This window comes from Acomys russatus, chromosome 5 (genome assembly GCF_903995435.1).
Source record: "Acomys russatus chromosome 5, mAcoRus1.1, whole genome shotgun sequence".
Lineage (NCBI taxonomy): Eukaryota > Metazoa > Chordata > Mammalia > Rodentia > Muridae > Acomys > Acomys russatus.
The window spans coordinates 44,887,191-44,899,887 of NC_067141.1; the positions used below are offsets into that span (position 1 = coordinate 44,887,191).

General features: G+C 42.1%; 1 protein-coding gene across 1 annotated transcript in view; it reads left to right on the top strand.

The window, feature by feature from the left end:
- Positions 1–12,697, top strand: part of Dock8 (dedicator of cytokinesis 8) — a 197,930-nt gene that overhangs the window by 47,530 nt on the left and 137,703 nt on the right. Inside the window, exons 3-4 of the mRNA XM_051146278.1 lie at positions 3,530–3,705; positions 8,284–8,355. Coding sequence (XP_051002235.1) covers positions 3,530–3,705; positions 8,284–8,355 — 248 coding nt within the window. The remainder of the gene's footprint in view (positions 1–3,529; positions 3,706–8,283; positions 8,356–12,697) is intronic.

Genomic DNA, 12,697 nt, shown 5'->3' on the forward strand with positions numbered 1-12,697 from the left:
CATACACACACACACACACACACACACACATACACACACACACACACACACACACACACACACACACACACACACACACCACCCTTGAACAAAGATAATCTTCATGAAATCTCTTTTGATCATAGCATTTGAACTAGTCTTTCAGCCAGGCTGTGGTGGCGCATGCCTTTATCCCAGCACTTTAATCTCAGGCAGAGGCAGACATATCTCCGTGAGTTCGAAGCTAGCCTGGTCTATAAAGCAAGTCCAGTACAGGCAGGGCCACACAGAGAAACCCTGTCTCAAAAAATCAAAGTTGTCATTGTCATCGTCATCATCATCATCAAGATCATCATCAGTCTTTTGTTCTCTGTTGACTAAGAATACTAAGCACACTAGTCAAGGGAAGACTTGGGCCTTTGGGACACATCTTAACTGCTACCTTACTTCATGCTCAAACTTTGTCCCTCATGCACTGCAGTGCAGTTGTAGCTACTTAGTATTTGACAAATGTGTGTGTGTGCACACGCATACTTGTAGATGCTAAGTATGCATTTATTCCTCTGTGTGTGCTGATTGCCTCATGATAAAACCTGCTCATGAGACTAAAACTGTAGATACTCTAGAGAGCAGATTCTTGACTATTGCTCGATTGTTTGAATCCTGGCTTTTATTTGAACTTCAAGAGGACACACTGCTTGAAAGCCTGTCAAGGTAAGAGAACTTGGAGTCTGCGCCCATTCCTACTGGTTAGACAAGTTTCTATCACGCTGGCATGAGCAAACTCTTTGCCTTGTCAGTTTTAGAATAGAAATAAGGAGAGAAATCATTAAGCGCCAGCTGATGTGTCCTTTGAGAAGCATGGTCTAGCCGTGATTCCATCCTTACTGTGGGTTTACGGCCTGCTCCACCCCTGGACTATGTTCAGACCTCAAGACTTTGAGTTTATCATCTATCGTGTGTATTTATATTTGAGAAGATTAAACATCATTATCCAGTGGTTGGTTAGATGGCAGCCCCGTGTTCCCCTGTATCCTAGTACAAGATGATAGGACAGACTATCACCTGCTCCTGGTCTTTGGACCACCTGTCCTGTAGCAGGTGCTGAGTTTTCACCTTTATAACTTTGAGTTTCAGGACCATAGCAAGTGTTTTATTTTAGCTGAACTGGACTTTTTTCTCTCTGAAAGTTGCACACAGGTACATTTTTCTATGCAGCTTCTACTTTCCAGTGCTCAATCCTCATTCACTAAGTGCAGCTGTGTTTGGTGATGCATTTCATTACCTGTGCTTGAGTTCACTTATTTACTATTATATCTGAGCATCTAATCCCCTGAGAAGTTCTGAGCAGAATTTGTGGGTAGTCTTAAAGGCATTTTTCATTTGTTTTGTTGCATACTTAACTATTACCTTGTATTTTAGTTATTTTAGGAAATAATGATTCTCTGGAAGACCTATAAGAGAAAACAATCAAAATGTGCTGCTTTCTGGCCATGGGATAAATGATTAATTATAAACCATCTGAAAATGAGGATAATTAACTTGCATATTCCCCTGGGTTCTAGAGAGATTGATTTGGACAGGCCTTCCTGAAGACTGTGGTCCATCCCTTCCTCAGTTGTCTTGTGGTTACAGTCAGAACCAGACGAGACTTTCCTGTCTTCTTCCCCCTTGAAGACCAAAAGGGGCTCATTGCTCTCAGCTACTGAGAACCACCCTGGAACTCTCTACTCTGCCTCCATTTCATCCTGCTAACAGTTAGTGCTATGTAAGTGTCCCATCTTAAAGCTCTGGGCAGGAAGTCGGGCCGTGCATTTTGTCAGGGTTCCTTAGAGGAGCAGGGTTGGTAGAATGGATATCTATATATTTAAAGATGATTATTAAAGTCTTTTACAAGCTATGGTCTGGCTAGCCCAACAATGGCTGTCTATTGACAGAAAGGCCAAGAGTCCAGCAGGTGTTCAGTCTATAAGGCTGGATTCTCAACTGGTCTTCAATATACTTTGGAATCCCAAAGAAGTGGGTTCTAATTCCCGCGAAAGAATGCCACAGCAGTAGGTAGATGAACTTGCCAGAGAGTGAGTGAGGGCAAGCAGGCAAAAAGGAAAAGCTTCCTTCTTCCATTCCCTTTTATGTGGGCTGCCGCTGGAAGGTGTGGCCTAGATTTTGGGTGAGTCATGTGGCTTCAGATGATCTGGATTTAAGGTGTATCATCCTGTCTCAAATGATCCAGTCAAGGAAAACCCCCTCACAGGTGTGCCCAGCTGCTTGCTTGTTTTAGTTGATTCCAGATGTAGTCAAGTTGACAACTAAGACTAGCCTTTACATCTCTCTGATGTGAGTTGGGAAAGAGACGGTGGAAGCCATAGTTACATTCTGGAATCCTCTTGCCCTTTGCCTCTTCAACAGCACTGTTTCTCCACCCCAGCTTGAGGTCTGCTGGTATGTGGACTCCAGGGGATAAAAAAACCAGTTTTGTCAGCCCTTCCTTCAGGCCTGCCCTCCCGTAGGACAGGTCCGGAATCTGGGGCTTTCGCTTTGTGATGCTTTCGGGATTGAGGAAAACAGCTCTCACTTTGACTGGCCACTCTGCGCAGTCTGCCTATGCCTTGAGCACATCAGAGACCTGCATCCTACCCCATCACTGCTGCTGTTAGTGTTGTGCCAATCTCCTTGATCTAAGTGACTTTTGCTGCCTTAAGGCAGTGCTTCCTGAATCTTTGCATGCCACAGGCTAGAAGTTTATTTTATTTTATTTTTTAAATAAGAGGCCTGCAAAGTGTTGCCAGTTCTTAACACTGTCAACTGAAGAGTGGCATTGTTTCCCTGGGTTTCTATCCTGTCTTGTGTTCCTGCTCCCCCACTGTGGGAGGATGGGATGAAGACAGGACAACTTTCTCCAGCAGATTCTAAGGGTTTGCTCACCCAGCGTCAGTACCCTGGGTTTCTTCCCGACCAGTAGTGCTTGGAAGTCTCAGCCCTAGAGGATTTAGCCGCAAGCCTGGCTCCATGTCAGCTGAGACTGTGTCTAAAGTGCTGGCTCTGAGCAGTGGTATACAGATGTCTCCAAGCCAAGGGAAACACTGTGTCTGAGCACGCTGCCAGAGGAGTGCTGTGTTTGCCTGAGTTTCGGGGAAATTGCCTCCTGCCTCTTTTTCAACCGTGTTTGGGTAAACAAAACATGGCCTCAGAGAGCTCTTGCAGGAGAAATTATAAAAATTCCTTAAAGCCTGTGATCTCATTTTGGCTCTCCTCAGGATTCCTCATCAAGCTACAATTAAGCAGGGAAAAATTCTGCCTTGGGGTGTGATTTTAACTACTCAGTCGTGTTGTGACTTGACTCTCCTCGGGCTCCTGCCTTTCTTTACCTCTCCTGTCACCACTGCAGTTTGACAGCTTCTCCAGTCGCTTCATTTAGGCTAAAAGGGAAATGCTGAGTTGAAGGGGAGGGCAGGGCAGCTAAGACATCCACCGCCCTGTGTGCCTGTGCGTCTGTGTACTCCACGAGAAAGCCGGTGGGAACGGCGCTCTTCCCTCCCTTTCCTTCCAGCCTCAGCTTTATGAGCCAGTGGAGCCGGTGGACTTTGAAGGACTTGTGATGACACACTTGAACAGCTTGGACGCGGAGCTGGCCCGGGAGCTGGGGGACCTCACCGATGACGACTTGCACGTGGCGTTCACACCCAAGGAATGTAGGACTTTGCAGCCCTCTCTGCCAGAGGAAGGGTAAATTATTTTCTTGAACTATGAGAGGGGAAGGGTGCTGATTTGGAACCTCTTTTGTTCTTTTTCTTCTTAGATCTTGAAACAGGGTCTCGCTGTGTAGCCTAAGCTGAACTCCAAGTCAAAAACCCTCCTGCCAGTGCCTGCCAAGTGCCAGGGTCACAGGTGTGCAGCATCACACCCAGCTGTGACATGAACTCCGGGCTGGGGTGGGGGATGGGCTACAGCACAGTGGTGAAAAGCTTGTCTAGCATGTGCAAGGTCAAGATCTTTGATCTCTAGCATTATAAGAAGTTAGCGATGTTTTTTTTTTTTTTTCAACTAAAAAATATTTTAGGTACAAGCACGAGGACCTAAGCTCAGCACCTCAGCATCCGCAGAAAAAGCCAGGCATGGCGATGTGCACGCACTTGTAACTAGACAGGCAGAAGGTATCCCTGAGGCTTGCTGGCTAGCCAGTCTAGCCAGTTAGTGAGCCCCAGGTTCACTGAGAGACCGTCCCTCAAAAACTAAAGAGTAACTGAGGAAGACACCCAACGCCTCCACATGCACACATATACGGTCGCCAGCACACAGATAGCCACACTGGTGTTTTTAAAGGAGCAAAATTACCCAACCCACTAAATTATACAGTACATATGGTATGGCTACCTAGATGTAGACAGTTTTTGTTTGTTTGTTTCGTGGTGCTGAGGACTATAGGCTAGTCACATGAGCTCAAGAAGCCTCATGATGTCTATTTGCAGGCTGTCAAGAGCCTTATAACAAGTATTGAAATGTCTCTGATCACAAGCATTTTGTGGGCCAATAAGCTGTCGCAGCAGATGGAGGCATTTGGCTGCCATCCTGACAACCTGAGCTCGATTCCCAGAACTGACTCACTCATATTGTCCTCTCATTGCCACATATAAGTGTACATACATGTCACATGCTTTCACACATGCTCCTGTGTGCACGTAATGACTATAAAAGAATTTTTAAAGCATTTTATTTTTTTCCACACATAGGCATAAATCAAGTTAGTAACCTAAGTTTCTCTGAACATTTATTGAACATTTGTTCTGTCCTGAGATTAAAAAGGTGAGAAAGGGAAACTCCCTTCCTCTGCAGAAGTTTTGCATAGGGGAGACACAGTGGAAACATTGTAGAGTGAATATTCAAATAACTATTTAGAGCCCAGTGGTTGAGCATGTCCTGGGCATTAGTTCTCGGTGTCCAGCAACCATGGGCTCATGTCTGAGTTAAGCATAAGCCCTTCAGGATGAAGACCCCTGTCTCTTTGGAGATTTTGAGTGAACTTTTATTTTCATGCATTTTTAAACCCAAATTAAGATTCATACTCCCTTGAACATTTTGAGTCTTCTCATTTCCCCCAGAAAGGAAAATATGAGACATGGCCCCCACCATATTTGCAGTGGGGTGTTGTGTGTTAGGTTGCGTTTCAGCACAGTTTAAGGTGCCTGGACAGCTGAGATGTGAGAAGTGCCTTTGTTTTCTTCTTGGGTCACTTTTCCCTTCACATAGCTAGGTAGCCACATAGACAGCTCCATTCTGTGTGGGAAATACCATCCTCCCCCCGCCCCCCAACAACCAGATCCTTGTCATCGTTGGAAAAACGTTTTTTCCTAGTGTCAGGCCATTTATTCAAGTGTGGTTTTAATGTTGACAACACATTTTCATCTTCAGTAGAGTCACATTATTTACTTCAGTGAGTTTTTATGGTTATCTTTAAATGTGGCCAGAATCTTGGAAGAATTGGTGTTAAAATACAGGACGTTTAGAGGTAGAAGGATGCACGCCTTTAATCCCAGCACTTGGGAGGCAGAGGCAAGCAGACCTCTGTGAGTTCGAGGCCAGGCTGGTCTACAAAGTGAGTCCAGAACAAGCAAGGCTACCAAGAGAAACCCTATCTCAAAACAAAAACAAAAACAAAAACAAAACAAAAAACTAAAAAACCTTTGATAAATAAGGCAGGTTTTCCTAGATCCATTTTGTGAGTGGGATACGGATTTGTTGCTATGACTTATAGTGAACATTTTACCTCTTGTGACTTTAAGGCAACCTGTGCCATCTCAGTTGTTGCCAGAGTCTTCTGTATAAGCAAAGCAGGCAGGGGAAGGCGTTCTGGTCTCCATGAGAGTAAACACTAGTGACTCTAGGTCAACACCCTGTGCCTCACTCAGAACCTGTGTTAGGTAGTGAATCTGATCTGTGGCAGTCATGAGCCTGGGCCCTCCAGGTCCCAGCATGGCCACTTGGTCTGTGGATTTATTTCCTTACCGCCTTGTTCTTCTGCACAAGGGTAACAGCCGTGCCTGCCCTGTTGCATCCATACATGATAAGTGCTTGAGTCTGTGCCCAGTGTATCATAAATGTCACCTAAGTCTGAACTAGGCGCAGAGTCTTACTGTGTGCCAGACGCTCTCTCAAGCACGTTGCACATTAGCATCAAATCATCTTTATGATTCTCTAAAGGAGGCAAGCTTATTATATCACCACTTGCTGGTGAGGAAATTGAGACATAAAGGGGTTGAATGACTGGCCTAAGGCTATAAAGTCAGTGAGGGATGGAGCTGGGATTTGGACAGTTGGGGTTAAGAGATCTTATATCTAGCCTCTGTAGAATTTTGTCTTAGACCGATAGCAAATTCTGCTGGTGAGTTCTGACTCCTTGTGTTAGCCAGTTTTCCTTTACTGTAACAGATACCCGTTACAACTCAACTACACAGAAGAAACGTTTATTTTGGCTCACGATTTTGAAGGTTTCAGCCCCTGGCTTCTTGGCTGTATTGCTTTGGCCCTGTAGTGGCAAAGAGTATTGCAACGAGCGATGATAGCAGAGAAGAAATTTGTGCCCACTTCATGGCCAGGTGCACAACACAGAGAGGACGCGAGCAGTGTCCCACAGTCCCCTTCAAGGTCATGCCCCCAGTGATGAAGACCTTTCCTTAAGGCCCTACATCCTGAAGATTGTGTCATGCCAGAGACTAAGACTTTAACACGTGGGCCTGTGGAGGATAGCCAGGATCCAAATTATAGCATCCCTGTTTTACAAATGCAAAATTAAGGCTTACAGTATGACATGGGAGGGGGAAAGCCCAGAGGCCTCAACCCTAGACAAAGAACTTCAGGCAGCTAAGGAATGCTGAGAGCCAGGGTAAATAGCCTTCCCCAGGGAAGAACACACCAATTGCTTGTCTCATACCAATTGGTCAGCCTTGAAAACATAAGTATACATATACAAGTAACAGTAAATGGACAGAGGCATATGTTTATGAATATGCGTGTGTGTGTGTGTGTGTGTGTGTGTATATACACACACATTTACAGGTATAACAATTAAAGAAAAGATGGAATCTTAGAGTTGATGGTCAAATGTGAGGCACCAGAGTATGTGAGAAAGTCATATCCCACTCTCCACTCAACTATGGAGAATGTGCTGACCATTGGCTAGATCTGGGTAGGGGTTTAAAGTTTACCACCTGTATTGTCCTTGGCTGATGCCTTAGTTTGAGCGGGACCCCTGGGCCCAAATCTGCCTATCATAATGTTCTACTTGTAGGTCTCACATACTCTGGTGCCTCACATTTGACCATGTGTCCGGGAGGGGGAGACCTCGTGGCACGCAGAGGAAGGACAGCAGGTTGCCAAGAAGAGACTTGATACCCTATGAGCATATACAGGGGGAGGTAATCCCCCTCAGGAACAGTCATAGGGGAGGGGAATAATGGGAAAATGGGAGGGAGGGAAGAATGGGAGGATACAAGGGATGGGATAAACATTGAGATGTAACAAGAATAAAGTAATAAAAAAAATGTAAAAAAAAAAAAAAAAAAGAAAGAAAGAAAGAAAGAAAGAAAGAAAGAAAAGGAGACCATGAATTTGAATAAGAGCATAGGAAAGTTTGGAAAATTTTGGAAAAGAAGTGTTAAAGTTATATTATAATCTCAAAAAATTTTTAAATAAAAACCTGCTGCTTTTATACCTATTTACATCTACTACTGATGTGTTTCTAATAAGACCAAAAGCTTTGGTATGTCATTATTTCTGATTTCAAGACTGTAAAACATATGGAGACTATCTTTAATGGCACACTTCTCAACAGGTATGACAGGAATCCAAAGCCTAAGTCTACAAAGCCTCAAAATGGAAAACACACATGCCTTAACAAAATCACAAAAGAGCAAAAAAAAAAAAAAAAAAAAAAAAAAAAAAAAAAAAAAAGAAAGAAAGAAAAGAAAAGGAACTGTTAAAAATAACTATTTGAACTTACTTTTCATGTTTGGTGTTTAATTGTAGCTGTTTCTCCCTACTTGTGTCCTAATGCCTTTAGGCATAGATGTAGTTTAGCAGTTCTCTGTAACAAAGAAACTCACAGAGCTTAAAATACCAACATTGATTACATCAAAACCCAGATACTGTTGCCTTAGGAATACTTCCTACACTTGAAATGAATGGGCAAGTACATTGTTATTGATACCTATTTGAAGTGGTGTTGTGTCCCTTCATTACGGCAAGGGTTTGTTGTATCACTTTTGCCCAGTAATAACCTATTCTTAATCTCGTTTTTCACCTAATTAGAGTTGAACTGGATCCTCACGTCAGGGACTGTGTTCAGACCTATATTCGAGAGTGGCTGATTGTGACCCGGAAGTAAGTTTATTCCCTCTTTATATATAAATGCTAGTCTGTAGAAATGTAAATTTTGCATCGTTGTGTTTTCTTTTCCAAATTAAATGACTTAATGGGGGGGGGGGTCAGCTAGGGTTACAGAAAAACTGAGCAGAAAGCCTTGAGATTTACCATATTCTCTCAGAGCGTCACTCATGCTGGGCACACATTTGGCTACATCCTCTGGCCTAGTATTGGTTTTTGAACTATATATTTGATGGCTTTTGGCAAATGCATAACGACAGGCTTTTGCCCTTGCAGCGTCACACAGGGTTTTGCTGCGGTAAAACTCCTGGTGCTCCTCCACTTGTTCCTGCTCCCATGCTCATTGGTCTGTCAGTCTTTATCCTCTTAGACTTCACCTTGCTTCATCTTGTCCCCTCGTGCCTTCATCCCTCATTTTCAGTTAGCATGGAAAAAAGCCTTGCGTTGTACATACAGTCTATGCATCTATTCAGTTAGGAAGAAACCCACATTCTAAACATGGAAAACAGAGTCTGTTAGCCAGGCAAGGAAGAGCATATACCTGCAGTTACAACTGCTCAGGAGGCTGAGGCAGGGAGATGCTTTCAACCTAAAACTTCAAAGCCAGCCTGAGCAGCATGACAAGACCCTGTCTCACAAAAAGAATAATGAAAAAGAAACACATCCTTTCATTTCTTTTATTATTGTTGTTGTTGTTGTTGTTGTTATTATTATTATTATTATTATTATTATTATTATTATTATTTTGATGGACTCCTACAGAAAAAAATAGTGAATTGAAACTTGGCCTCAGATTCAAAGATGTCATTGGAATTTGTGACCCCAAAATAAAGCACTTGCTAGTCTTTCATCAAGAGAACATTTTGATCTTCAGTTTAATCAAGCATGTTGTGACCCCGCCCCCCACGCCCAATGAGGTTTCTATCTCCATAGTAATGACCTTCACAGCACAGCCTTGTGAGAAGCATTTGAACACATAGGGATCCCTGTCATGTGCGCATGTGCACATGTGTGCTGACGTGTGTGTTGGGAAGTAGGCTGCAGGCTGTCTACAGAGGTACATGTGAGAGAACCTCTGAGACATAAGCAGCTTGCAAAAAATAGCTTCTCTTTTCCCTACTTTAGCAGGAATTATTGTTCTCAGGGATAAATAATAAATGGCTCTTGACATTGGTTTTTATCCAGTTCCTGTATGTGTGCCATTGAATCTGTACTATTTTTTTTAATAATGTTAGACTGCATACTGTTTCCAGTAGTTGCAGAGGAGAAAGAATTACTTATAGAAAGTAATTATGAGCCAGGCGTGGTGGCGCATGCCTTTAGTCACAGCACTTGGGAGGCAGACGCAAAGGTAGGCAGATCGCTGTGAGTTCGAGGCCAGCCTGGTCTGCAAAGTGAGTCCAGGACAGCCAAGGATACACAAAGAAACCCTGTCTTAAAAAACCAAAAAAGAAAAAAAAAAGGAATTATGACAGAGCTACATGCCAGTCTGTCTTCCATTCTAACACAAATGTAAAACAAAGTTTGCCAACCAGGCAAGTAAGATTATGCCTTCCTACTTATTAGAGATTTCAGAACAAGTTGTTCTCAAACTTCAAAATGTTATAATTAGAGGCACTTTTCTGGGTATTTAAAGTTCTAGAAAGAAATCCAAGAAGGAACAATAAACAGAAAGGTCTATTGGACTAAATTTGGTTTTCAGATTTATTTTCTATTTGAAGCACTGTACTTGTTCCCTCCTCCTGGTAGTACAGACTTTTAAAATTTTTTTTCTATCTTCCACAAATTTTACTTAAAAAAAAAAAAAGACTTTAGAATGCTCCTGGTAGAAATTTTGGAAACTATAGAGAAACAAAAGCAAAAATAAATGAATTTCATTCTGTGTAGATAACCATACTTGACAGTGGTGTATATGTTTATATAAACACTAATTCAAACTCTAGTACTATTTTTTAGTCTGCATTTTCAGTTTTCACAATATGGGAGGATTCCCTATCTTTAGTTTTTATTATTCTTCCTCAACACAGAAACTAATGATTGCATTATACATGTGTGTCACACTTTTTTCAGCCAGTTTTAACATTTAGGTAACTCCTCGTTTTTTTTTTTTGTTGTTGTTGTTGTTGTTTTTATACTTACAATGTAGCAATGCCTTCTCACTAAAACCCTGTGCACATTTATTTTTTTTCCTATGGGGAAAATATAATTTATATGCCTAAGATATATGCACAAATTTAAGACTTAATAATAGATCAAAGATTTAATCAATATGTGAATCATATGTTGAATATAACAAATATAAAATATTATCATTTACTAATATTGCCAGTTTTGTAAAAGAATTGTCATTGTTCACATTTTCTTTGACTATCCGATTGAACATTTTTCCCATATATTTGTTGGACGCAGGTAATTCTTTTCTTTGGCACACTATTTAATAAATTTGTACAACTCTATTAAGCTATTTGGTTTTATAAAACTTTTTTCCCTTTTCATGATTGGGGGAGGGGTATATGCATGTTTGTTTGTATATGTGTGTCTCTGTCTCTCTGTTTCTGTATCTCTCTGTCTATCTGCCTACCCCTCCCCCGTGTGTGTGTGTGTGTGTGTGTGTGTGTGTGTGTGTGTGTGTGTGTGATATGTGACTATGTATGCACATGCATGTGGAAGCACAAGATTGATGTTAGGGATCTTCCTCAATTATTTGTTCACCTTACACATTGAAGCAGGGTCACTCAGCCACACCCAGAATTTGCAGATATGGCCCACTTCGCTAGGCAGGTTGCTTAGGGGATCCCTGTCTTCAGCATCTGAGGCTTCTCTGCGGGTTCTGGGGATCTGCACTCTGAAGTCTTGCCTGCACAGCAAGTGCTCTGATTGCTGAGTAATCTCCCCTGCACTAGCACACTTTTATTGCTAAATATATTAACTTTTCTACCACAGGAGCTCCTTACCCAGTATATATTTTAAATTGTTTATATTTTAACATCTAGAATGATTTATGTAATTAAATCCATATTGGTATTTTCCTTAAAATTTTTATTTTGGTGCCATGTTTAAACATACGGCTTTGGGTTAAAATATGGGTCTTGACCTTTAGCCATTTGATTGTTGTTTCTGTTCCCTTGTGGGTTCCATTTCTTTTTCAGGAGCAGTGATTATCCATGCACTTATCTCTTATGAAAACAATATCTGTTTATATTATGTCAAGCATACTGGGGTTGGAGATAAGCATTGGCTGAGTTCTCAGCACACTTGTGTCATGGGCCGGTTCCCTCCCTGAAAACAAGCTGGTTGGCGGGGAAAGCTCCAACTCCAAAACTCCTTGACAGCTTCTGACAGCCTTTGACTAGCGTCTTATAGAAGGGCACATTTTCCCACCCCTACATTAGATTCTCTGGTCTATGAATCTGAAATGTTGAGTATGAAAGTTACAATCCCAACACACACTTCTCCCAGCAATCATTCAGTCTCTGTGAATACCCATAATGCTTCATTCATGGGGAAAATCCGGGCACCCCTCATCACTCAACCCCAACTACTTTTTTCAACACAGCATTTTAAAAAACATTTTTATAGTTCATTAAATATTAATTGTATATTAGGCATCTTTATTCCTTGGTAATTTCAAACATATATACAATGTAACTTGATTGTATCCATTCCCTATTCCCCTGGGCACCAGCAAATTTTCCTGCAACTCTCATGCCCTTTCTTTTTCTTTTTCTGAATCCAGAATCCAGTTGAAGCTGACAGCATGCACATGGGTGTGGGGCAGTCCACCAGAGCATGGGCAATGTACAAGCCCTAATAGCCCTTAAGACCCCCTTTCCCAGCAGCCAGCAACTACCAATAGTTCCACAACTAAGGGTGGGCTTCATGAGCCCCTCTCTAGTCATAGCACAGAGAAATGGCTTAATTACCACTACTTGCTGCCAGATGACCTGAGTGTGGTTCCCAGCACCCATGTTGGGCATCTCACAGCCACCTGTAACTTAAGCTTCAGGGGACTCGAGGCCCCCTTCTGGCCTCTGAAGGCATTCCTATATATTCACACATATATGCTCACATGTGTGCATGCACGTGCACACACACACACACACACACACAAATAAAAGTAATAAAATATTTTTGAGATGACAATATAATTACAACATTCCTTCCTTTCTTTTCCTCCCTTCAAACCCTTCCATATTCCCATTCTTATTCTCTTTTAAATTTATGGCCTCTTTTTTTTTCATTGATTATTGTTACAAGCACATGTGTATATACAGATACATGAAAACATATAACCAATTGGTAGTGTTTCGTGTGGGCGAGGCTTGTGGGCTCTCCCTCA